The sequence below is a fragment of the Sinohyriopsis cumingii genome, chromosome 1 (genome assembly GCF_028554795.1).
Source record: "Sinohyriopsis cumingii isolate HCF-2022 chromosome 1, ASM2855479v2, whole genome shotgun sequence".
Classification (NCBI taxonomy): domain Eukaryota; kingdom Metazoa; phylum Mollusca; class Bivalvia; order Unionida; family Unionidae; genus Sinohyriopsis; species Sinohyriopsis cumingii.
Window position 1 is genome coordinate 102,794,419 of NC_142961.1, and position 23,840 is coordinate 102,818,258.

The following is a 23,840-nucleotide window of genomic DNA, read 5'->3' on the forward strand; positions in this document are numbered from 1 at the left end:
CAGATCTGTATGGATAAAGAGGATATTTTTGTCTGGATAAAGAGGATGTACGTGTATGGATAAAGAGGATGTACGTGTATGGATAAAGAGGACAGATCTGTATGAATAATGAGGATAACTATAACTACACAAAAGGATAAAAAGGGGGATCATATAGGGTAATACAAATAATCAGCGTAAAACAAGGACCTTTAAGCATACACAGCAAATACTAGGGATGCAACAAGAACAATTTGCTTCAAGAGACAACTGTAAAATATTTCTAGCAATATAAAGAATATTTATCTCCTAAGTATATTTAACCTCTATTGACATTCCTAGTCCTAATGCATATGATATAGCCCTAATGAAGATGATCAAGCCCTAATAAAGATGATATAGCCCTAATAAAGATGATAAAGCCCTAATGATGATGATAAAGTCCTAATGATGATGATGATATAGCCCTAATGATGATGATAAAGCCTAATAAAGATGATACATCCCTAATAAAGATGATATAGGCTTAATAAAGATGATGAAGCCCTAATAAAGTTGATAAAGCCCTAATAAAGATGATATATCCCTAATAAAGATGATATAGGCTTAATAAAGATGATGAAGCCCTAATAAAGATGATAAAGCCCTAATAAAGTTGATAAAGCCCTAATAAAGATGATATATCCCTAATAAAGATGATATAGGCTTAATAAAGATGATGAAGCCCTAATAAAGATGATAAAGCCCTAATAAAGATGATATATCCCTAATAAAGATGATATAGGCTTAATAAAGATGATGAAGCCCTAATAAAGATGATAAAGCCCTAATAAAGATGACAAAGCCCTAATAAAGATGATAAAACCCTAATAAAGATGATAAAGCCCTAATAAAGATCTAAGAAAGATGACGAAGCCCTAATACAGATGACAAAGCTCTAATAAAGATGATAATGCCCTAATAAAGAAGATAAAGCCCTAATAAAGATGATATATCCCTAATAAAGATGATATAGGTTTAATAAAGATGATAAAGCCCTAATAAAGATGATAAAGCCCTAATGATGATAAAGCCCTAATAAAGATGATATAGCCATAATAAAGATGATAAAACCCTAATAAAGATGATAAAGCCCTAATAAAGATCTAAGAAAGATGACGAAGCCCTAATACAGATGACAAAGCTCTAATAAAGATGATAATGCCCTAATAAAGAAGATAAAGCCCTAATAAAGATGATATATCCCTAATAAAGATGATATAGGTTTAATAAAGATGATAAAGCCCTAATAAAGATGATAAAGCCCTAATGATGATAAAGCCCTAATGAAGATGATGAAGCCCTAATAAAGATGATAAAGCCCTAATGATGATGATAAAGCCATAATAAAGATGATAAAGCCCTAATGAAGATGATGAAGCCCTAATAAAGATGATAAAGACCTAATGATGATGATATAGCCCTAATGATAATGATGTAGTCCTAATGATGATGATAAAGTCCTAATGATAATGATATAGTCCTAATGATGATGATAAAGCCCTAATAAAGATGATAAAGCCCTAATGATGATGATATAGCTTTAATAAAGATGATATAGCCCTAATTTAGATGATAAAGCCCTAATAAAGATGATATAGCCATAATAAAGATGATAAAGACCTAATGATGATGATAAAGTCCTAATGATAATGATATAGTAATAATGATGATGATATAGCCCTAATTTAGATGATATAGCCCTAATGATGATGATATAGCCCTAATAAAGATGATATAGCCCTAATTTAGATGATAAAGCCCTAATAAAGATGATATAGCCATAATAAAGATGATAAAGACCTAATGATGATGATAAAGTCCTAATGATAATGATATAGTAATAATGATGATGATATAGCCCTAATAAAGATGATATAGCCCTAATTTAGATGATAAAGCCCTAATAAAGATGATAAAGCCCTAATTTAGATGATAAAGCCCTAATAAAGATGATATAGCCATAATAAAGATGATAAAGACCTAATGATGATGATAAAGTCCTAATGATAATGATATAGTCCTAATGATGATGATAAAGCCCTAATAAAGATGATAAAGCCCTAATGATGATGATATAGCTTTAATAAAGATGATATAGCCCTAATTTAGATGATAAAGCCCTAATAAAGATGATATAGCCATAATAAAGATGATAAAGACCTAATGATGATGATAAAGTCCTAATGATAATGATATAGTAATAATGATGATGATATAGCCCTAATTTAGATGATATAGCCCTAATGATGATGATATAGCCCTAATAAAGATGATATAGCCCTAATTTAGATGATAAAGCCCTAATAAAGATGATATAGCCATAATAAAGATGATAAAGACCTAATGATGATGATAAAGTCCTAATGATAATGATATAGTAATAATGATGATGATATAGCCCTAATAAAGATGATATAGCCCTAATTTAGATGATAAAGCCCTAATAAAGATGATATAGCCCTAATTTAGATGATAAAGCCCTAATAAAGATGATAAAGCCCTAATAAAGATGATAAAGCTCTAATGATGATGATACATAAACTTCCAAAAACCTTAAACATCAAAAAAGAAAATACTTGAGAATAAAAATATAGATGTTTCCCTGACCTCGTGTTCTCTGAGCCTGTGTTTGGCTTCCTTCTCACTGGTAGGTAGTGTAGCAGACTTTTCGAGGTCCTGTTCCTTCATATCCAGCCACGTCAGGATGTCAGACAGGTCCTGGAGGAAGGCTTTGATTGTTTCAAGCATTCCTTGTAGCTCTTGCTGGCGGTCAAAGAGACGCTCACCTATCAACTCGTAACGCTGGTTCATGTCCAAGAGGTCTTGCTGGGTCTCAGAAAGGTCTGCATCAGTTGAAATATTATGTGAATGGTACAGAAAATACAGTGCAACACACACAAAATGTTCATCAAATATAAAGTGTTCATTAGCTATGAAACAAGTCTTCATGAGATACAACATGAGTGTTATTCAAGATGTAAAACAAGTGTTCATCTGATACAAAATCAGTTATTTGATATAAAACTGTAAAAGTGTTCATCAGACATGAAAAAAGATTCTTCAGATATGAAATTAGTGTTAATCGGATATAAAACAAGTGTTCATCTGATAGGAAATGGGTGTTCATCAGATATAAAACTTATTCAACAGCCTGAATACATCAACTATAAGCTGCTGCAGATGCTATTTTGTATTGTTCAATAGCTTTCATTGCTTATCCATTGGCCGATCGATTTAGTGTTGCCATTAAGTTAACTGTCAGATATATCAGAAAGAACACAAATTTTAAACTATATTGTAAATGAAGATGAATTCAGGTTACAGAGATACCCAAAGAACTAATTTATATGGTTGTAATATGTGTGCATCCTATCTGAGAATTTACTGTTATTCACCACAGCAAGATAATTATAAATGACTAATTATGTAAACTCATAACTGTATTCAGATACTGTGATATACTGCTAAAACCTGTACTTTATAATAATGAAATCAAACTAGACCCAAATCAAACTGAAACTTTCCAACTACTGTAAAAAAAAAACTTTCACTTTCAACTGAGCTACCTTGTTGCATTAAGTAGACTAAACAATGTCACAGGTATGGAAAATTACTGTTATATTTGGTTAAAAAGCTTATAAATATGGTGACATCCTTTGCTTCAGTGGAGTTGTCAATTGTGGAAAAGAAAACTGAGAAATTATCCCTTACAGAAAGTGCTACAATGTAAAATTTCTGTAAATACCAAATTTTGTATATACTGTACATTTTAAAAAACCCAGCTCATCATAAGCAGTACATTTTCATTTAATAAAAACTCTGTGACAGAACCAAGTTTAATGTCAAAGTGACAGTATCATTTTCATTAGAGAGAGCTGACATATGGAAATACAATCTGATTTTCATAAGGGAGTTGACACAAAAATACGGTACAATTTTCATTGGAGGGAGTTGACAGAAGAAATAGCTGTGAGTTTCATGAGAGGGAGTTGACAGAGAAATACAGTATGATTTTAATGCCAAAGTGACAGAATGATTTTATGTCACAGTGATAGTGTGATTTTCATGTCACAGTGATAGTATTATTTTCATGTCACAGTGATAGTGATTTTCACATCACTGAGATAGTATTTTCATGTCACAATGATACTATTATTTTCATGTCACAGTGATAGTATTATTTTCAGGTCACAGTGATATTGTGATTTTCATATCACAGTGATAGTATTATTTTCTTGTCACAATGATACTATTATTTTCATGTCACAGTGATAGTTTGATTTTCATGTCACAGTGATAGTGCGATTTTCATGTCACAGTGATAGTTTGATTTTCATGTCACAGTGATAGTGCGATTTTCATGTCACAGTGATAGTATGATTTTCATGTCAGTGATAGTGTGTTTTTCATGTCACAGTGATAGTGTGATTTTCATGTCACAGTGCCAGTATGATTTTCATGAGGGAGTTTTCATACACAAATAACATTAGGAGATTAAGTGTTTCTTTTATCTTTTACAGATTTATAGTATTCTACAGCATTATGCTGAAAGAGATTTAGTTTATTCATGTTGAACAAAAAATAGTTTTAAATATCTTAACTAACAAATTAAATTTTTAATATATAATTATAGACTATCTACTGAATGTGATCAGTTAAGAATCCTGTAGCAACTGACAGAATGTATACCTGATACTCCCCAATGAAAATGGTAATAAATTCCATCACTTCTTTAAATGTTCACATTTTAATACAGTGTGTACTGTGGTATAAAATGAACTACACTATATAATGACTGGTGCATACTGCGTATTGCCAAATCAAGATATCATGGGAATCATCAGAAATCTGATGACTGTGTATGGGTGCTGGGAATGAGGCAGAGGGCATTAATGTTTTTTCCAAAGGAATAAAACTGTAATACTAAATTTCATGTCTTCCTTCAATCCATATTGTCATAGACCAATTTAAGTGCAATGTTTGAATTTTGGTTAGTGTCCATAGTGGCACCATGTTTTATCCAGAGCTGCATTATAAGGAATGTGAGCTGTATACATTTATACATGTGTAATTACTTGTACTATTCATGTTAACAGCAAAATTTAAAATGTTGTACCTACATACCACTGAAGTGGTCAATGAGATGTACATAAAAGTTCTACAAGCAAGTTATATTTGAATGGGTCAAGTACAAATTTTAATTGGTAGAATGAAAATATAAAAATGTTTAAATGATAATTTGAGACGACTATTAAAAAATATCTTTAGTGCAAAAATAAGATGTTGTCGAAATACATGCAAAGTATGAATCTTACACATACATGGATTAAAAATTCCATTCTGAAGACTTCAAAGGTATGAACAAAAAAAATCAATATTTTGCCAATATTCTGAAGGCATTTAAGTCTTTATTGTGGTGTTTATTGACTGTAACTTGTGGACAACATTGCATCATATCAAGTTTAAAGAATCCTTTGATTATAAATTATGTGACAGTAATTGCCAGAAATAGTCAAGTCCATGCACTGTGCTTGACTGCAGCCCACTTTTATATGACAAGTGCAGTCAAGTGAAAGTAAATACATCAATATAAAAGTAAGTGCTAATCGGTTTATTTTCACATCTGAAAAAAGTTTTCCAAATGATTAGAACAGCCTGGTGATTGATCATCAGGAAGTGTTTGTACTCCCATAGCATATGACAATCTTATAAGTTTTCCAAATGATTAGAAGAGCCTAGTGATTGATCACTGGGAAGTGTTTGTACACCCATAGCATGTGACAATCTGATAAGTTTACCAAATGATTAGAAGAGCCTAGTGATTGATCATTGGGAAGTGTTTGTAATCCCATAGCATATGACAATCTGATAAGTTTTCCAAATGATTAGAAAGAGCATTGTGATTGAACATCAGGAAGTGTTTGTACTCCCATAGCATGTGACAATCCGATAAGTTTTCCAAATGATTAGAAAAAGCATTGTGATTAATCATCGGGAAGTGTTTGTACTCCCATAGCATGTGACAATCCGATAAGTTTTCCAAATGATTAGAAAAAGCATTGTGATTAATCATCGGGAAGTGTTTGTACTCCCATAGCATGTGACAATCTGATAAGTTTTCCAAATGATTAGAAAGAGCCTGGTGATTGATCATCAGGAAGTGTTTGAACTCCCGTAGCATATGACAATCTGATAAGTTTTCCAAATGATCAGAAAGAGTCTGGTGATTGATCATCAGGAAGTGCTTGAACTCCCATAGCATGTGACAATCTGATAAGTTTTCCAAATGATTAGAAGAGCCTGGTGATTGATCATCAGGAAGTGTTTGTACCCCCATAGCATGTGACAATCTGTAGCAAAAGATGCTGAATTTGATATATGCTATCATCTGTAGAATACAAAAATACAAGCTGAAAAATCCTGCACCAGTAGGACATTATTTTCAAACATGAATATCTCATTAATGCAGATGGGACAACATGATATCACAATACTGAAGAATAAAATGCTCAAGTCTCATTGATACACAACCTGAAAGGGAGGGAACAAAAAAGTGACCAAAAAAAAACTACCAGTCAGCAATTGAAATCTGTAGCTATAATATATATATATATAATGAACTGTATTGGTATGTGATGAAACAATACCTTGTTTTTCTACTTTCTGTCCCACTAGGGGTGTGTTTGCAGGAGTATGTATTTCTTGAATGGATTAAAGCTGCATTTAGGTGAAGTGTACATAGATGTAATCATTACCCACAATAGAATTGAGAATCTATTTTTGCCACTAATATCATAGAACTCATTTGACATTGTTGTAAATATATATTTAATTGGTACAGTATGTCTGCCTTCGAGTGCAGGAAAGTATTCTGGAGTGTGTTTGGTCCAAACTTTAGTACTGTTACTGTTACAACAAGACTTAAAATAAGTGGATGTATATGATACAAGTTTATTTTGTATCATCAGTGTGATTGAGTGACTGTGAAATAGTGTAGAATAATTACCATCCACAAGGAAGTTGTCTGACGAGCTCTTTCTACTACTAATACCACTGGAGTCACTGGACATTGGACTGGAGGCAGTATTGGTGATGGGAGAGGATGGGACGACAAAAGTGGAAGACTGGCTATGCACATTATGAGGAGAGAGAACACTGGGAATTCTCCGTCCTCCTCCTATAGGAGACACAACACAGATATAATAATAGGTCATGACAAACTTACACCGAGGTTTTGGGATGGAGGCAATACAATGGTATTAACCATATCTCATTGTTCTTGATGACACAATTTTTCATGATTTACGATATAAAATGTTAATTGGGCTTTAGCTTGATATATTCTTGAGACATTTTCAACAATAATCTGACATTCAACTCTTGTAACTGTTTAACAGAGATATAGAGAGGGATGGGGGAGATAAATTACAATGCACTTTTAATCCTGAAAATCAACAGATGCGCTTGAACTTCAATATATCTGGCAAACCTCCTTTACTATTCATGTTTATATTGGAAACAGAAGTATATGAAACATTAACCCACCTAAATGTCAATCAAGTGAGGTTCAGAACCAGTAACTCTCAAATCTGTTACTCATATAGTTAACAAGAACGCCAAGACCTTTTTAAATGTGCTACAGTTAACCCTCATTTTGAAATGGAGTAAAGGACAATTCCTGAAACTACAGGACAATGTCAGGCTTACCTACACTGTGTAAAGTCTTTGAAAACATGTTGACAAATAATAATCCATGACAAAATGAGCAGTCCAGATTAAAAAATGAACATTCCTATCAAACAGCCCCCACAAAAACTGCTGACACATGATCAGATGATGAGAACAAAGGAAATCTGACACATGGTATTTATCTCAACTTTAAAAAGGCATTTGATCAAATAACATGATCACTGTCTCAAAATTTCAATACTTAAATTTTGATGATTATTTAATACAGGAAGGCTACAGTGTGCATAATAAACCCATCATCAGCATTGTTGTAACCCATGACAGATTTGACCACAAAGTCAAAAAGTTAGGTAGCCATGATGGAGAATTATCTTAGCTTCAAAATGATTCATCTATGGCATGAATAAATTAATTAATAAATAATTAATATCTATTAATATATCAACAAATGAGAAGAGTTTAAGAAAAAACTTACTGCAAATTTTCTACAACCATGACCTTGACCTGAAGATCAATGGGGCAAACATGTATATAACTGAATGATTTATTTCAGCTTCATAAAGTTTCTTACAAATATGAAGAAAATCGATCAAGGGGTTTAGGAAATATAAACAAATAAATAACCTTTGTTCAATCCCTTAACACAATTTTTTCAGCCTCATAATGGCAAGTATGATCACAATCTATCAATGGTTTTCAAATATTTATACAGATGAACAATTTTAATCAAAACCATAACAAACTGCTGACACTGCAGTTATTGTTAGCAAAAGATTGAGACTGACAAAGATAATCAACTTTTTTCTTCCTCATGGAAGACATCATGCGTGTACAGCTAGCATTAGATCTTCCTTAGTTCTTAAGGCTTCTGTTCCACAAGGGACAGTATTAGGCCATAGTTATTTTTAAAATCTTGTTTAACGACCTCTCACTTAATGCAATTTAGAATTGCAATACTGACCTATGTGCTGATGACAAAACATTGCATGCTGCCATTCGATCTTTAAATGCCATTCCAAAACAGTTAACAAAGATTTGAAGACTTCTGAACTGTGGTGTACAAATAACCAATGCTTCTGAATCCAAATAAGACCAAGTACACTGCATGTAAAGCAGGAAGATTCCATACTGGATAGGAAATAAAGCAAATGGTTTCGTCTTCAAGCTTGAGTCAGGTACAAAGTTGCCATCCTCAAAATCTCTGACCAAAATTAAACATAGTGAAGAATTACACCAGTTTAATCCAAAGGACAACTTAGTTATGGAAAAGTATTCTGCATGGTTTGGTCTGGTGTTTAAATATGTTATATTATGCCATTGAAATTGGCTATCAAAACTGGAGTAAGGTGTATTGCCCAAGGACACACCACAGTAGCCAATCTATGCTGATTCGAAGTTAAGTTTCGAACCAACAACCGAGAGTCCAGCAAGCTACCCACTGCACCACAGTGATTCCTGCATATCTAGGACCTCAAGAATAAATATTTAGGTCCAACATTTCATAATGAACAGAATCAAGAATAACTATACCATGTTTTATTCAGATCATCATCAAATATTTTCAGTGCAAAGACAAAGTTTTACGAAAGACCAATGGATGCTTTATATCCTTTCTTGAACAAGGGGACTGAACACACATTCAGAGAGGTCAACAATAATGATAGGGCAACAACTAATATTAAAAGAATGAAATTATATTTACTGAAGCGGATGGGACTTTTAGGTCGATGGTCACCAGATTCCACTGCATCATAAGCATTGCCAAGGTCATTCACATCATCCATCTTGGAAGAAAAGCTGTGGTAGTCCTCTATCATTGGCTGAAGAAAGAAGCAAATATATTTTTATAAAAGGCATCCCACTGATCTCAGTGTCCCTTCTGCATCCAAATGATTGTCAATATAACCCCTGAAAGTCAAGCATTTTAACAGAAAACTTAATAAGACTGGTGTGTTTTGGATTTTTAATGTACCTTTAACAATTTTAGTCATATCGCTAAGATGTCTGCAGCGTAGCCATTTATAGTGATTTCTAGCACTAGGGCATCAAGCTGCAGACATGTAGCATCATGTCCCATCTAGTCACATTATCCTGATGCCAGGACAACCAGTCCTAACACTAACCTCTTAATGTTGAGCGCCAAGTGAGGCAGATGCTAGTACCATTTTTATGTCTCTGGTATGACTTGGCTGGGTTTGTACCTGTGACCTCGTGCATCTGAGGTGGATGCTCTAATCACTTAGGCCACCAGAGTGGTCTAACAAGACTTGAATTCCTAACATGTCAAGTATATAAACTTTCCACCTATTGTAATCAAAGTTTCTGTTGAATGCAACAACAAAATTTAATGTAAGAAGATATGCAACTTTCAAATTCTTTAAGACAAAACTTGAATATTGTTCACAATTATGAATCAAGCTTTAGGCTTAAGCAGGCAAGACAAGAAAGGTTCTCCTAGCCTGTCAGCATATAATCTTTAGACCCATGGTAATATTATCCGAGCGGTTCAGTTGTCTCCAGGCTCATGTAGTAGATATGTAACTTTCAAAAACTTCATTTTATTTACCCTGATGCATTATTGGGCTTTATCATCTTTATTAGGGCTTTCTCATCATCATTAAGGCTTTATCATCTTTATTAGGGCTATATCTTCATCACTAAGGCTTTATCATCTTTATTAGGGCTATATCAACATCATTAAGGCTTTATCATCTTTATTAGGGCTATATCATCATCATTAGGACTTTATCATCTTTATCAGGGCTATATCATCATCGTTAAAGCTTTATCATCTTTATTAGGGCTATATCAACATCATTAAGGCTTTATCATCTTTATTAGGGCTATATCATCATCATTAAGGCTTTATCATCTTTATTAGGGCTATATCATCATCATTAAGGTTTTATCATCATCATTTTATTCACCCTGATGCATTATTATCATTACCTGATAAAGAAGATACTTGACAACAACTTTAATGCAAAACTTGTCATGGTTGATGGAAAAGTGACTGATATATATGACCATGTTTACATAGGTGAGATAAAAATGAAAACAACTGGCCAGATAAAAGAATGGCCATTAGAAAAGTAATAATGTGCAAAATGATACCCTAATTTTGGTATCTAATGAATATATTGTTGAGGAATATGTACTTCATTTAATAGTTGCCAGTTCTGAAGGACAGTCAAATGTACGGCAAGGAAATGATTCAGTGAGTACTGCTGTTGTTGTTGTTGCTGTAGGGTTTAATGCCATTTATCAGAACACGATAGGCTATACATGACAGCCAGTATTAATGGTGGAGGAAGAACCCAGGAAAACCCCAGAAAGAACTACCGACCCACGAGAACCCATGGCAAGCTTTCTCACATACCCACATTGACCAAATCCGAGACTTGAACCTACACAGACAGAGGTCAGATGGTCTATAATGGAGAGCGCTTTAGACCACTCGGCCACTCGAGGCCCCCCAGTGAGTACTGTATAATGGCATAGCAACACATGAAAAGATATCCTGTGCTGAGGTGATTTCAGTAATGTGCCTTCTTGAGGCAGCTGGAGTGTCCCCTACTGAGAGATTCACTGCAGTAGCTGACCCAATCTGGTCTTAACATTCCCAAAAAGGTCACAGCAAATGTACTTAATGTTACCAAAATATTTAGACCAAACTGCTACTTGGAACAAATTTAATCTTAGAGATAAGAAACAACAAATTTTATCGATGTTAAAATACTCCAAACTTGAAAATTTATATATATATATATATATATATATATATATATATATATATATATATATATATATATATATATATATATATAGTATCAACGGCAAGGCAAACAGGATACATAATTGTATCTCACTAATCAAGATCTCAACAACAAAATAAGACCATCCTGAAAATACTCAAAATTGAAAATGAAGAAGAAATTACTGAATTAATCCCATAATTCAAATATAATTGAAAAGGGTATAGATGTTCTCAAGTTGCTGGGCAGATACCACACATACATATTTAGATACCAGGAGGAAGACAGATGAGTGGTAGGAATAATTAGACACAGGGTAATACTAAATCACCCTCACTTGAACATCATAGCAGTACAATTTGGAAACCAATGCTAGCCCTTTGTGTGGACACAACTTACAAATTGTTAGAAAATACAGTGCTTAAAGTTTGACCAGATACTAGAATGAAATTGGTTTACTTTAAAAGTTTTTCAAAGCATGATGAGATTTTTTCAAAAAAAAATGAAGCACATAGCACATACCTGTAGGATTTCAATCTGTCTGCCGACTACATCCATGTCAACAGCCACTGGTTCAAAGGCATCTACATTACTCTCCATAGTGCTAAGCCACTGCACAACATCATGTTTGCATGCCTCATACTCACTACCCTGCTTCTCCTTCATGTTCACTTCATTATGTCTTTCATTTAAGTGCGTATTAAAATCAGTCCAGAGATTCTCCAAAGTTTTCAGAGAGTCCTTGACGGCTAAAGTCTCCCCAGTCCTAGGATCTTGAACTAGGTCATTACCCTGAGATTGAATGGATAGCAAAGCTTGCAGGTACTTCCCCTTTTCCTGCATGACGTTATCCACTTTTTCTCTCAGCTGTTCTACTGGACGCTTGCTCCAGTCTGCTGACTGAAGAGACTCTGTTGATGTTTGAAGCCAGTCCTTACAGTGATCAAGTTCCTCCTGGAATTTTTCTAATTTATCCGAAACATCATTTAGATCCTTCTTACGAGCCCTGCATTTCCTTTTCACATCCATATATTTAGAATTAATATCACTGATTTTGGCTTCAAGTGCCCTGGCCATCTCATGGTCACAGGTCTTAATGAGTTCACTGGCTGCCTGTTTCATGGAGTCCACACTTGGTTTGTGGCTGTCAACATCAGCTTCCAACACATTCAGCTCCTGAATTTGCTCTTTCAGGTTGTCATCGTTCAGACTGATTGGACGCTGACTGTTCAAAACACCCTCAGTGTCTCCCAACCATGACAGCAAGTTCTCTATGGCACCCTGTACATCTTGTGATTTGGTAACAGCAGCCTGAAGACCAGTTGTCCGGTCGTTAATTTCGTTGGTCACTGACTCATGTCTGCTTGCAATCTCTTCCACCATAACTTCCAGCTTTTGGATATGATCACCACCAATATCTAAATCTCTCATAGCAGCAATTAAATCTTTAGCACTCTTGTCTAGTTCATCAAGTTCCACCTTGTGGGCAATGGCATCGTTTCCAAGGGACTTGATTGTTTCCAGATGGTCTCTTAGGGCTTCTGGCTCTGGAGCAGAGAGCTCTTGTCGAGAAGAATTCAATTTGCCCTCTGCATCTGTTAACCATGATAGCATTTTCCATGCATTTTCATTGAAGTTCTTTTGTTTGTTAGAGAGAGCTGCAAGTTTCTCTCCAAGTTTATTGCACTGGGGTTTGAGATTGTTATACCGACTCTCAGCTTCTCGTTGCTTCTCCTTGACCACCTCAACTTCTTTGTTGTCCATGGCGATCCAGCTGGTACGACTTAGACGACTTGGTTTCTGACGGTCTGCCTTGTATGCATCAATTTCAAGTTTGTGGAGCTGAAAATGGAGCACATAAACAACATGTTGAGTCATTAACTTGTTCTTTCAATTTTTTCATTTATATATCACCTTCATTTGTTTAAAATGAAAACTGTTATTGTTAATTTCATACACACATATCTTTCTCTGTTTAACAGACCTAGCAGTGTTGTGCATAAACAGTCCCCTGTCTTCAAAATAAGGGGAATGCACAATTTCAAAGGGACAAAGAAAAACCGCTAGTAGCTGTACCCCGCTCCCAAAAAAATTATAAAATATTTTTCTTTAAAAAAATTACTATCTCATTTAGTCAAGATCTGGGGTCACAGGACAAAAAACTGCAGGAAATCTGCAATCCCATACCTGCCATAATATTCCATGTTGTGTGAAAAATGCAATTTTTGACTCCCCCATCATTGTATAGAAAAATACAATTTTCAAAAATCTTAAGAGATGAAAAAAGACACCACTGTACTTGTCTGAATCAAGCAGCAATGTTAAGGGTCTGCTTACAGCCCATGTAAAACAAAATATCCTTGGGGCAATTTATACAGCTGATTAACATGGAGTCCATTAAAAGCTAAGACAGACAGAGATCAGTAACTGATTTCATTGACTTATTTATCTCACCAAGAAAATAGCTAGGATGATTCCATGTCAAATCCTCTTAACAATGCTGTTGGAGATCCCATAAGGCATTTAGGCTAATTTGCATAGGTAAAGCACACTAAATGGAACAACCCAATTTGATCGAGTTACTGTAGCACAATCATAGAGATATGTGTTGAAGAACAAAAGTTACTAACTGTCATTGCCTTGAATAAGAATGTTTAAGCCATTGTTATTCAAGTTTATTAGTAAGTTTGTGATCAGCATCAACATTTCTCTGAAGTCAGATTTGACTCCATATATAAAACGCAAAAACAATATTATTTTGGTAGTCGGAATAATATACAGGTGTGGTTCATTTTTTAAAGCATAATGTTGAAATACAGCTGTGATTTATAAAAGGATAAGCCATATTCAAAACAAGTAAACTCCGGCAAAAATAAATTTCAGAATTGGATCGAGTTTGGCTTTGTGAAGTTTGGCAACAAGTGGGAGCATTTTTTTGTGTCCACACACTGCAAACATCTCAGTGATGTTAGTCATTCTGATGTGTACAACACAGCAGATGCAGAAAGATCATTTTTCTATGTCTGAATATGGTAGGTATGTGCTCCTGTGTGCATGGTGCACCAACGGATCTAGTCCCAAGACAAATTTTATAACTAAAATTTGCCTGATAGAAAATCACAATAAAAAATCGATGTGAAGAACAAATATAACCAAAGCCAAACTAATTCTATAATACAAGTACCATATATACTTGCTTATAAGATGATCCCAACTGCAAATTGCACAGACCCATATCGACTGTTGCATAATGCCCTGGCAGATCTGGGTAATCAGTAAAACAACTAAAACTGACCCTGATCTGCATGCACACATTATGATATGGCAGATCAAGGATCTTTGTCTGTCTGCAGTTTGTCTCAACATATAAGCAAGTAAATACAGTACAGGCTTTTAATTTTTTTTCATTTGAAGAAGATGCATTTTTTAAGCTTGGATTCCAATGACCAATTCAAAAAATTAATATGAAAGTGTTATACATTTTAAAGGCTGTGAACAAGAATTGATGGACTCAACAAAAAACGTGCTACTCTCACCTTGGCTTCTTCCATGTACTTCTGTACCGCAAATGATAGATACTTAATGTCTGCTCCATGAGCGATGATGTCATCTGATAACTCCTAAACGGGAACACAATAGAAGGTTATTTTTAACCCATGATTATATATATGCCTAATTTTAGTAATCATTATTTTGTCATTACTAGATATGTGTTTACAAAGCACGTCTCTGCTGCTGACCAAAAGTCCATGCCCCCTACCTCCAATTCAAAACTGTAAAAAGTTGATAAAATGTTATACAGGCATGAATGTCTAAACAGGTCATCTAAATAACCAAGAAACATGTACAATTTTTTTTATTTGCCTACCACTAGTAAACTTTTTTTCTCATAAAAGATAAAAAAATTGAAAAATTAATATTCAACATAAGAAATTTAATTAGGTCATTTACATGAATACAGATATGCCTACCAAATTAATCTGCCTACTTCCAGTGATTTGTGTTTAATTAATTAAACAAGTATTTGACATTTACAAACTTGGAAAATAAAACTGATAAATTACTGTAATGACCTGAAAATCTAATGAGATCTAAGTGAGGATACAAGTATAAAAGCAAAATTTGATTTGACAACATTAATAGGTTTTATGCAATCTTGTGAACAAGCTTCTTGGGAGAGATGAACAGACAGACAGACAGACTGGGTCAAATCACTGCAAGCTGTGGTGGCATACTCATTATCATATCTTGCCCATTTTATTCACACCGATTAAGTACATGTCCTCATGACATGAAAATTCATTTTTCTGAAATACTATTTCTATTACATATCATACAACTGTGACTCAGATGAAAGGGGTACCACTGAATTAAAAAAGATGTGGGTCTATGACACTAATCTTGATAAAATCATGAATTCGAAATACAGTTTCATAAATAGACACCTTGCCGGTCTTCCATAACATTTAACTTGCCACCTCCCATATTCAGCCACTTTCAGGTTTGCTCTTACCACATGAACTTTATCTTGTTTCACCTTAAATGACCTATTTTGTTTCATCCAGTATCTGAAATTGTTTCATCATAAAAGGTGACAGGAACCACTGCGACTCAGTGGTATGCATGCCAGACTCGCAACTTAAAGGGTGCAGGTTCAAATGCAACCACTGAATGAGACCCAACTGGTTACCATGGTGTATCGCTGACTATGGTATGTACTAAAACTGCCTTGACACATGGGGTATTATGAACACAACAGTGTGAAATGAATGTACACATTCCCTCTTTCTGATTGTGACAATCACTCAACATGAAACATGTAACGGCTATCGTCATTGGTTGGTTCTCTTCATTACCCAAGTACACTCCCTTGTTTCAGGAGATATTGACTTTTATCTCTTGCCAGTTTCATGTTCCTTTTATCAACACACCTGGGATATCATCAACACAATTGGGCTATCATCAACACACCTGGACAACCATCAACACCCTGCTGTTTTATCATTAATTTACTTAACTTGGTTTTCTCTTTGATTTATGCCTAATTAGTTCTCATCTTGTTTATTTTGGAGCATTTTTATTGTTACATTTAGGTGCTCTATTTTTAAAGAAATCATTCAAGACCCCTTTTTTAAGTCATGTGAGAGTATATATATACAGGTATAACCCGTCATCATGTGATTCGTTATAATGCAATTCTGCTAATAACGATACGGCAGCATGGTTCCCATTTATTTAATTTAAGGTGACTTCTCTTTTTAACATCCTAAATACATGCTCTCGGAAAAGACGATTATTCGTATCCCCAGTAGATTTTTAATTCAGCACTGCATTTAATGTTGCCTTAACTTCTGAAATTTTCTAAAACATTGCAGTGTTATATCTGTTTTAAAAAATAAAGAAAAACTATAAAGTCCATACAAGTTAGAAGATTTTTTAATACAGTAGGTACTGTTTAATGTTTGGAGCAAATGTAGCTAGTTTGACATTTTCCGAGAATCTGTGAATGCGATCCCGCTTATATCACAATGTTATTCTTTGGACCCTGAGCATCACGTTATAACAGGTTTTACCTGTACACGTTTTAAAAGCAAGGATTATACAATCTATCTGAATATGCCAATTCACTTTAATGCATGCAAGTCATTCCATGAAGGTAATACATCATAATGGAAGTGAAAGTAGATTCGAATTTTAACATTTCACATCCAAGTGGCAAAGTTCACTTCACTCGATCATAGTTCACTGGCATCTGAAGGAACCTCAAACATGACAAGATTAACAATGATTTATATTTTTGCTTGAAAATTGTGACATTTCACCAGAACTGTGACTGACAAATAATACTTTTACTGAAATATGTTGGTAATGGATGCACTGAAAACAGTCTGGGTTGCTCTACTTTCCAAAGTCTGTATTGCTCCACCAGAACAAACTTACCCTAACCATCTTAAAATAACAAGGACATCAGCAAATTAAAGGATGGTGCTATCTGACTCTTTTCCCATACCTGGTGTTGTTCCATCATGTGTTTAAGGTTGTCCAGGTCTCTCACAGCTTCTTCCTGTCCCACAAGTTCTTTTTCAGTTGTGGTCAACCAAGTCTGAAACTTCTTCAGTTCTGCCTCAAATTTGGTAAGTTCCTCTGCAGCTGATGTGAGATGCTTCACTCGGTTGTCACAAGTTTTTTGTACCTGTCAAATTTAATAGGTGGTTACTGAATTGATGTGAATCAATTTTACAAAACTGAAATAAAAAATCTTTGTTAGTAAAATATTGCTTCCTTTCTATCGTTTCATACTTTGCACAGGCTTTAATTTTTAAAGAAAACAAATTTCATTGGTTTTCCTTACTGGTTATCCTGGTGATTGAAAGACAGACTGTGTATATTTTAGCTATCTTTAATATAACTTCTAATTCCTTTTATTTTGCTTCTGATTGATGGTTGTAGTGCTTGACTTTACTTTAGATACATACCTCTTAATGCTAATCCTAACCCTGTTGAGTCATTTTTTCCCTTTCTGGACTTCATTGGTAAATTGGAGACTGTTTTTTTTGGCAGCAACAAAATTCATTCATTGCACTTTCAGAAAACATTATTATCTATTCTGGTAAAATTCATTTAGCTGTTTTAATAACTGCAAAAGTCAGTGTACTTTGGATTATTTTAATTTCATTTCTCAAAACCAAACCCAGAACCGCCATTTTAATCAGCCATTTATTTAGGCCATACATTGTTTCCTTAGTATCAAATATAAAGAAATTTCGGACACAGTACATAAAAGTAGAATAAAGGTGTGCCAGCATTCTCTCCGTTGAGCTTGTTGCAAATAAACTCAACTTCACCTTATACAAGTCCGACTTTCAGATGTATTTAATTAACTATACAGCAGAAACAATTAAGATTTCACCATATCCATAAGCTCTTCACCAGTAAAAGCACGTTTATTAATTCAACATTGAATCTCATAGTATTTGCGTGTGGATAAAAATAATTTGTGATCATATTATGTATATAAATATTCCTATGCAAATATGTCAATATCATTTATATTTTTTTTATAGGCAATGATTGTGAAATGCATTTACCATAAAAACTATTTATTATGACTGGCAAAATATGAATGGAAAAACTGCATTTTTCAAGCAAGAGCTGTTATTTTTTTTCACATCCTTAGTAGTATGATCTCTTGAACCCATTCAGCCTGGACTAGATATATCTCTGTATTGACAAATTGATTATTAAATTCTTGGTTTAAGATAAAGCTCTGGGCATACTTAATTTAGCATGTAATAACTGCATAGCAAAGTGATTCTCAGCACAACATGGCAAATGTTACTATAATTAAAACAAGAATGAGCTGTTTATTCATAGTCGTAAATGACAACTGTATAGCCTTTGTACACAAGATCACAGTCAACAGGTAAATGAACAATCAGAATTACAATCAACATATGACACCACCCCCCAGCCAAGGTCGCGATATGATAACCCTATCTACACCTTGGTGTACTGACCAGATATTTCTGTGCTTCTGGTCTGTAAATTTCATTGGATGTGACGGCAAGCCACCGCATCCAATCAAAATTACGTTGCTCAAATATGAACACTGTTCCTACATGATCAAGACGTTGGGAGCACACAACTTGAATGGACTAATCAATAAGCAATTTTACACTGCCAGTCCAATGTTTGTGTGTGTGTGCGTGATTAGGATTTTTAACATAGCATTAAAAAAAATTAGTCATATTGCTACGATGTCTGCAGTGTGGCAGTTTATAGTGATGTCTAGCACTGGGGCATCATGCCGCAGACATGTAGCATGATGTCCCACCCAGTCACATTATCCTGACACCAGGCCAACCAGTTCTAACACTAACCTCTTAATGCTGAGTGCCAAGTGAGGAAGCTGTTAGTACCATTTTTCTAAGTCTTTGGTATCACTCGGCCGGGGATCCAACCAATGACCTCCTGCTTCTGAGGCAGACGCTCTAACCACTATGCCACCGGAGAGGTCTCCAATGTTTGTACAAATACCTTTCACTCAAATATACCTGTAATGGCTTCCCACTGGTACACAGTCATCTTTTCAATGTTAAACTTACAAAGTATCCTTTTTAAGTCAATTGTCCCCATCATTTTCAGCCAATGTACAATGCACCACTGTTACACATTATTGATTAGTTGGGATACATAGTAAGGGAGGCAACTCATGAAATCCGATAGATGTCATTAGGACAAAGCACTAAAATATCTGTTCGATCTGCCAAGGTCTAAATAGGGTTATCATATCAGAACCTTGGCTAAGGAAGATGATCTCCCAGCGCGGGGGTGGGGGGTGGGGGTGGTGGCTGATAATACATAATATCTGCAGGCACAAGTTGCTGTGTTACCTTGCCAAATGATGTCTTAAGTGTGCCCTCTAGCTGCTGCAGTTCTGTGACTTGCTCTGGAGTTAGCTCCTCTTGTTGGTGCTCCACCAGTTGCTCCGACTGGTACACCAAGGATCGAATAGGCTGCTGGTGTTGTGACAAGTCATGCTGCAGGGCCTATGTAAAAGAAAAAGTCAGATGAAATATTGAAAAACTTGTCTGAGCTTGTTACATACAACAGCAGGGTTGGTTCAAATGAAATTAGCACACACAACTGTATATGAATGACACTTCAGGATAATAATACTGAATATATACTTCCTTAAGTTTGAATCTGTATGAGGCAGAATAACACTGCAAATTATTTGATAATTGCAAAATACCCATTATCACAATACGATAAAACATTACTACTTTATATCAATAATTTAAAAATGTCAGTGCATTTTAAAAAGATTTGTATTAAACTGTGAATAAATAAAATACATTGTAAAAGCATCCTAACAATTCTCCCATATAAGTATGATCCAAATTTCAAAATAACACAGATTACGATCTGCCATTGCATAATGCACCATCAAATCTTGATCTATGCAGTTTGAGTACTAATAAAAATAACAAAGCAGCACAGACCTTGATCTGCCTGCAAATTATGTGACATTAGATCTGGGTCTATGTTAATTTGCAATTTCATTTAACTTACACTGATGACTATAACTGGTAACTAGTACTCTCATAATAAAATGTTTTATTCCATAAATTATCAAGTTATTATCTAGTTTCATCTGAATCACAAAAATGGCAGATAATTGTGGGGTCCTGGGTGGGCAAATGGTCTATGTCTCTCGCCTTTATAGATCACCGACATTTCATCTCTGTCCATTTGGGTTCCAGTCATGGGCTCAGCAAATGTAGTGAAAAAGCTTGCGAGCTGTTTCCCATTAGTCAGTGCTTCTTCCCAGGGTTCTTTCTCCACCAAGTATACTGGCCACCATATGTAGATTATCACATGCTGAAAAATAGCATTAAATCCCTAACAACCAATCAAACAACTAAATAAGTGTCAAAAATCCTTCTTTTACCTTAATAGCTTCCAGTTGAGTCTGAACTTTGCATGCCTCCTCACCAACAGGCTGGTCATCCTTCAACAGCTGGTCAATATCTGAGATCCAGTTGACCTTGTTATTCAGATCTTGGACAAGTTTTTCGAAGGAGTCGGACAGTTGCTGTACAGGCGAAGCAAAATGTTCAGTTTAACATACAACCAAGCAAACATCAAGCCAAGCTAAGGTTAATCATTTAGTAACCATGTACTTTAGATATATTTAGTTTGACATTTTAATCAATTAGTTGTCTATCTGTTTAATCCTACAGGGTACAAGAAAATTTCTACTTAGCCATACTAATTGCAATTTATAGGTGTTAACTATGGTGTAAATAGAACTAAATGAAGTACAATTACTCCTACATTATTAATGGGTGTAAATGCTTAACCTATCACATAGTGAAGTTGTATCAGCAGAACAATCTGAGAAATAGGATTTTCTAAAACAATATAAACCAGGAATGGGTTATAATTAATTCAAGCTGCTGAAAAAGCTGGGACTGAGAGCCTAAGGGATTGGTCTAAAAATGTAAATGTTGTATAAAGCCTTGGATCAGCTTAAATTAAACAATGTAGCAAAAATGGCACACACACAAATAAAAGAAAAAATAACATGTAATCACAAACACCTAATATACAAATAAAAATATTAATAAATTGTCATAAAATCTATTATTTTCTGCTCATAGAGCCATCATATCAACATGCTGGTCTTTGACACATATTTCCACACCTTGATCTGCATTTAAATATGCAATATGTTAATATTTTACAGCATGTATTCAAAGCTTGCAAATATTTTCAAAATATTTCCACACCTTGATCTGCATTTAAATCATGACTGGAGTTGTAGGATTTTAAAACATTAAAAATCAATTTTAGAAAATGGTTGAGTCAAAATAATAATCTCTAATCAGCTGTTTTGAACACGAAACTTAAATTCAGTCAGTAATTTTTTTTTTTTAAAGTGCCAATATCATAGCTTGTGGTTGTGTTAATTATAAACTTACATACCATTCTTCATTTATAACATGTGGCTAAAGTTGAACCAGTTAGTTTTTGATTTATTTCAAAGTGCTAGAATGTTAACTTGTGGTTGCATTTAGCTGCACTCAATTTAAAACTTATATTTCTTGACAGTTATTTTTTTATTTATTTCAAAGTGCTAGAATGTTAACTTGTGGTTGCATTTAGCTGCACTCAATTTAAAACTTATATTTCTTGACTTTTCTACCATTTTTAGGTTATAACATTAGGCTAGTAATGTTTTAAAAATAAAATAAGTGCCAAAATCTTATCTTGTGGTGGGATTAAATTGCATCAACTTTAAAATTTGTTAGGTTATAATGCAAAGACCAATTTGGCCAGTAGTTTTTTTTTAAAAACCTATTATTGTTAAACTGAATCTCATGACTTTTAAGCCCTTTTTAGGTTAGTCAATAAAAATGCGACTGTGTAATCAAGAGGTTTACATTGATAACCTAAATAGTGCAGAAGGGTGGTCTAAATTAGCAGTTAACAAATTAGTAGGATTTTGAAAATTCCATTACATGCTGATAGTAATTAGAAGCGTGTCCAACATATTAAAATGATGCCCTATTGGACAAGTACTAAGTACTAATGCTTGAAAGAACTGACATGTAAATGATTACTATTATCAAAATGCATACAAAACATCTTTGAAATCTTTATTATTCTCTCTATTATGCAGAATTTTTAATAAACAGATAAAATTGTCGCATTATATGTAGAATGTAATAAAACTAGAAAAATTCAATTAAAAATATTTATATAACTCTGTTTAAAATCAACCATCATCAACATAGCTGAAAAGCAAAACAATGGTATAAGTTTGCATGCTTTGGTCATGCCTGGTATGCAGTCAGAAACTTCTGTAAAAAGCACATGCAGAATTAATAGGGAACCAGTCTTGTGACCATATGCAATATGTTTGAAATTGTAAGTGATAATAATGTTTGTTTCAAGCAAAATGTTGTTTTTCCAACATTTATGGAACAATGTCCACTTATAATTTGTCAAAAATATAAAAAATGAAATTTTTATTTTTTTATCATCTTTGATGAGATTACTAACCATCTAACAATATTGTAGTCACAAATATTCTACATATGGTTCTGCTGGTTCAGACAGCCAACATAGTTTCATAGCTTGGATGCAATATGTTAATATTTTACATTGATATGGACACACACATGCACACACACACACACACCCCCACGCATGCATGCACACACACACATATACACATCCCCACCCCACCCCCCACCCACAGAAAACATAAATGAAATAAAGGTTAGAGAATCATAATATGGTCCAAGCAAGAATCAGACCCATGTCATAAGAAATTTCATCGATTGTCTGGCTCTCAGGCACCAGTCCTCCAAACCACTTGACCATGTGGTCATCCCTAAAATGGGACAAAACATGGTCAAAAGAAAGGCTCGAAGTGCATAGGAACCAACTCACCCTGTGAACAAAAATTAACACTCAGCTCAATGCACAAACCCATTGGATTTTCTATTCAGAAATGCAAAATATATACAAAAGATTGTAATTACAAAGTGACACCTACCTATATACAACACAGGAAAGTGTACACACACGTACACAAAGTTTCAATGTAACTTTCATGACTAGTAGATTTCAAAATTAAGCAGCTAAACATGTTTGAGAATTACACCCCAAACAAGGTGTACTCCAAAGTCAATTCCAACTACAAACTGCACAGACCCAGATCTGCCATTGCATAATGCACCAGCAGATCTGGTTCTGTGCATTTGTTAGGACTAGTCAGTAGAACAAAAAATATAGACCCTGATCTGCAAGCACATTATGCCATGGCAGATTAGGATCTTTGTTGTATGCCTCAAGTTATAA

The 23,840-nt window shown here is 34.4% G+C and overlaps 1 protein-coding gene across 1 annotated transcript in view; it reads right to left on the reverse strand.

Annotated features, from left to right (window-relative positions):
- LOC149807465 (uncharacterized) overlaps positions 1–23,840 on the reverse strand; it is a 496,731-nt gene that overhangs the window by 104,854 nt on the left and 368,037 nt on the right. The window contains exons 36-43 of the mRNA XM_089956330.1: positions 20,920–21,063; positions 19,859–20,014; positions 17,476–17,658; positions 15,002–15,085; positions 11,988–13,307; positions 9,413–9,530; positions 7,028–7,198; positions 2,629–2,864 (exon numbers count right to left, since the gene is read on the reverse strand). Coding sequence (XP_089812456.1) covers positions 2,629–2,864; positions 7,028–7,198; positions 9,413–9,530; positions 11,988–13,307; positions 15,002–15,085; positions 17,476–17,658; positions 19,859–20,014; positions 20,920–21,063 — 2,412 coding nt within the window. The remainder of the gene's footprint in view (positions 1–2,628; positions 2,865–7,027; positions 7,199–9,412; positions 9,531–11,987; positions 13,308–15,001; positions 15,086–17,475; positions 17,659–19,858; positions 20,015–20,919; positions 21,064–23,840) is intronic.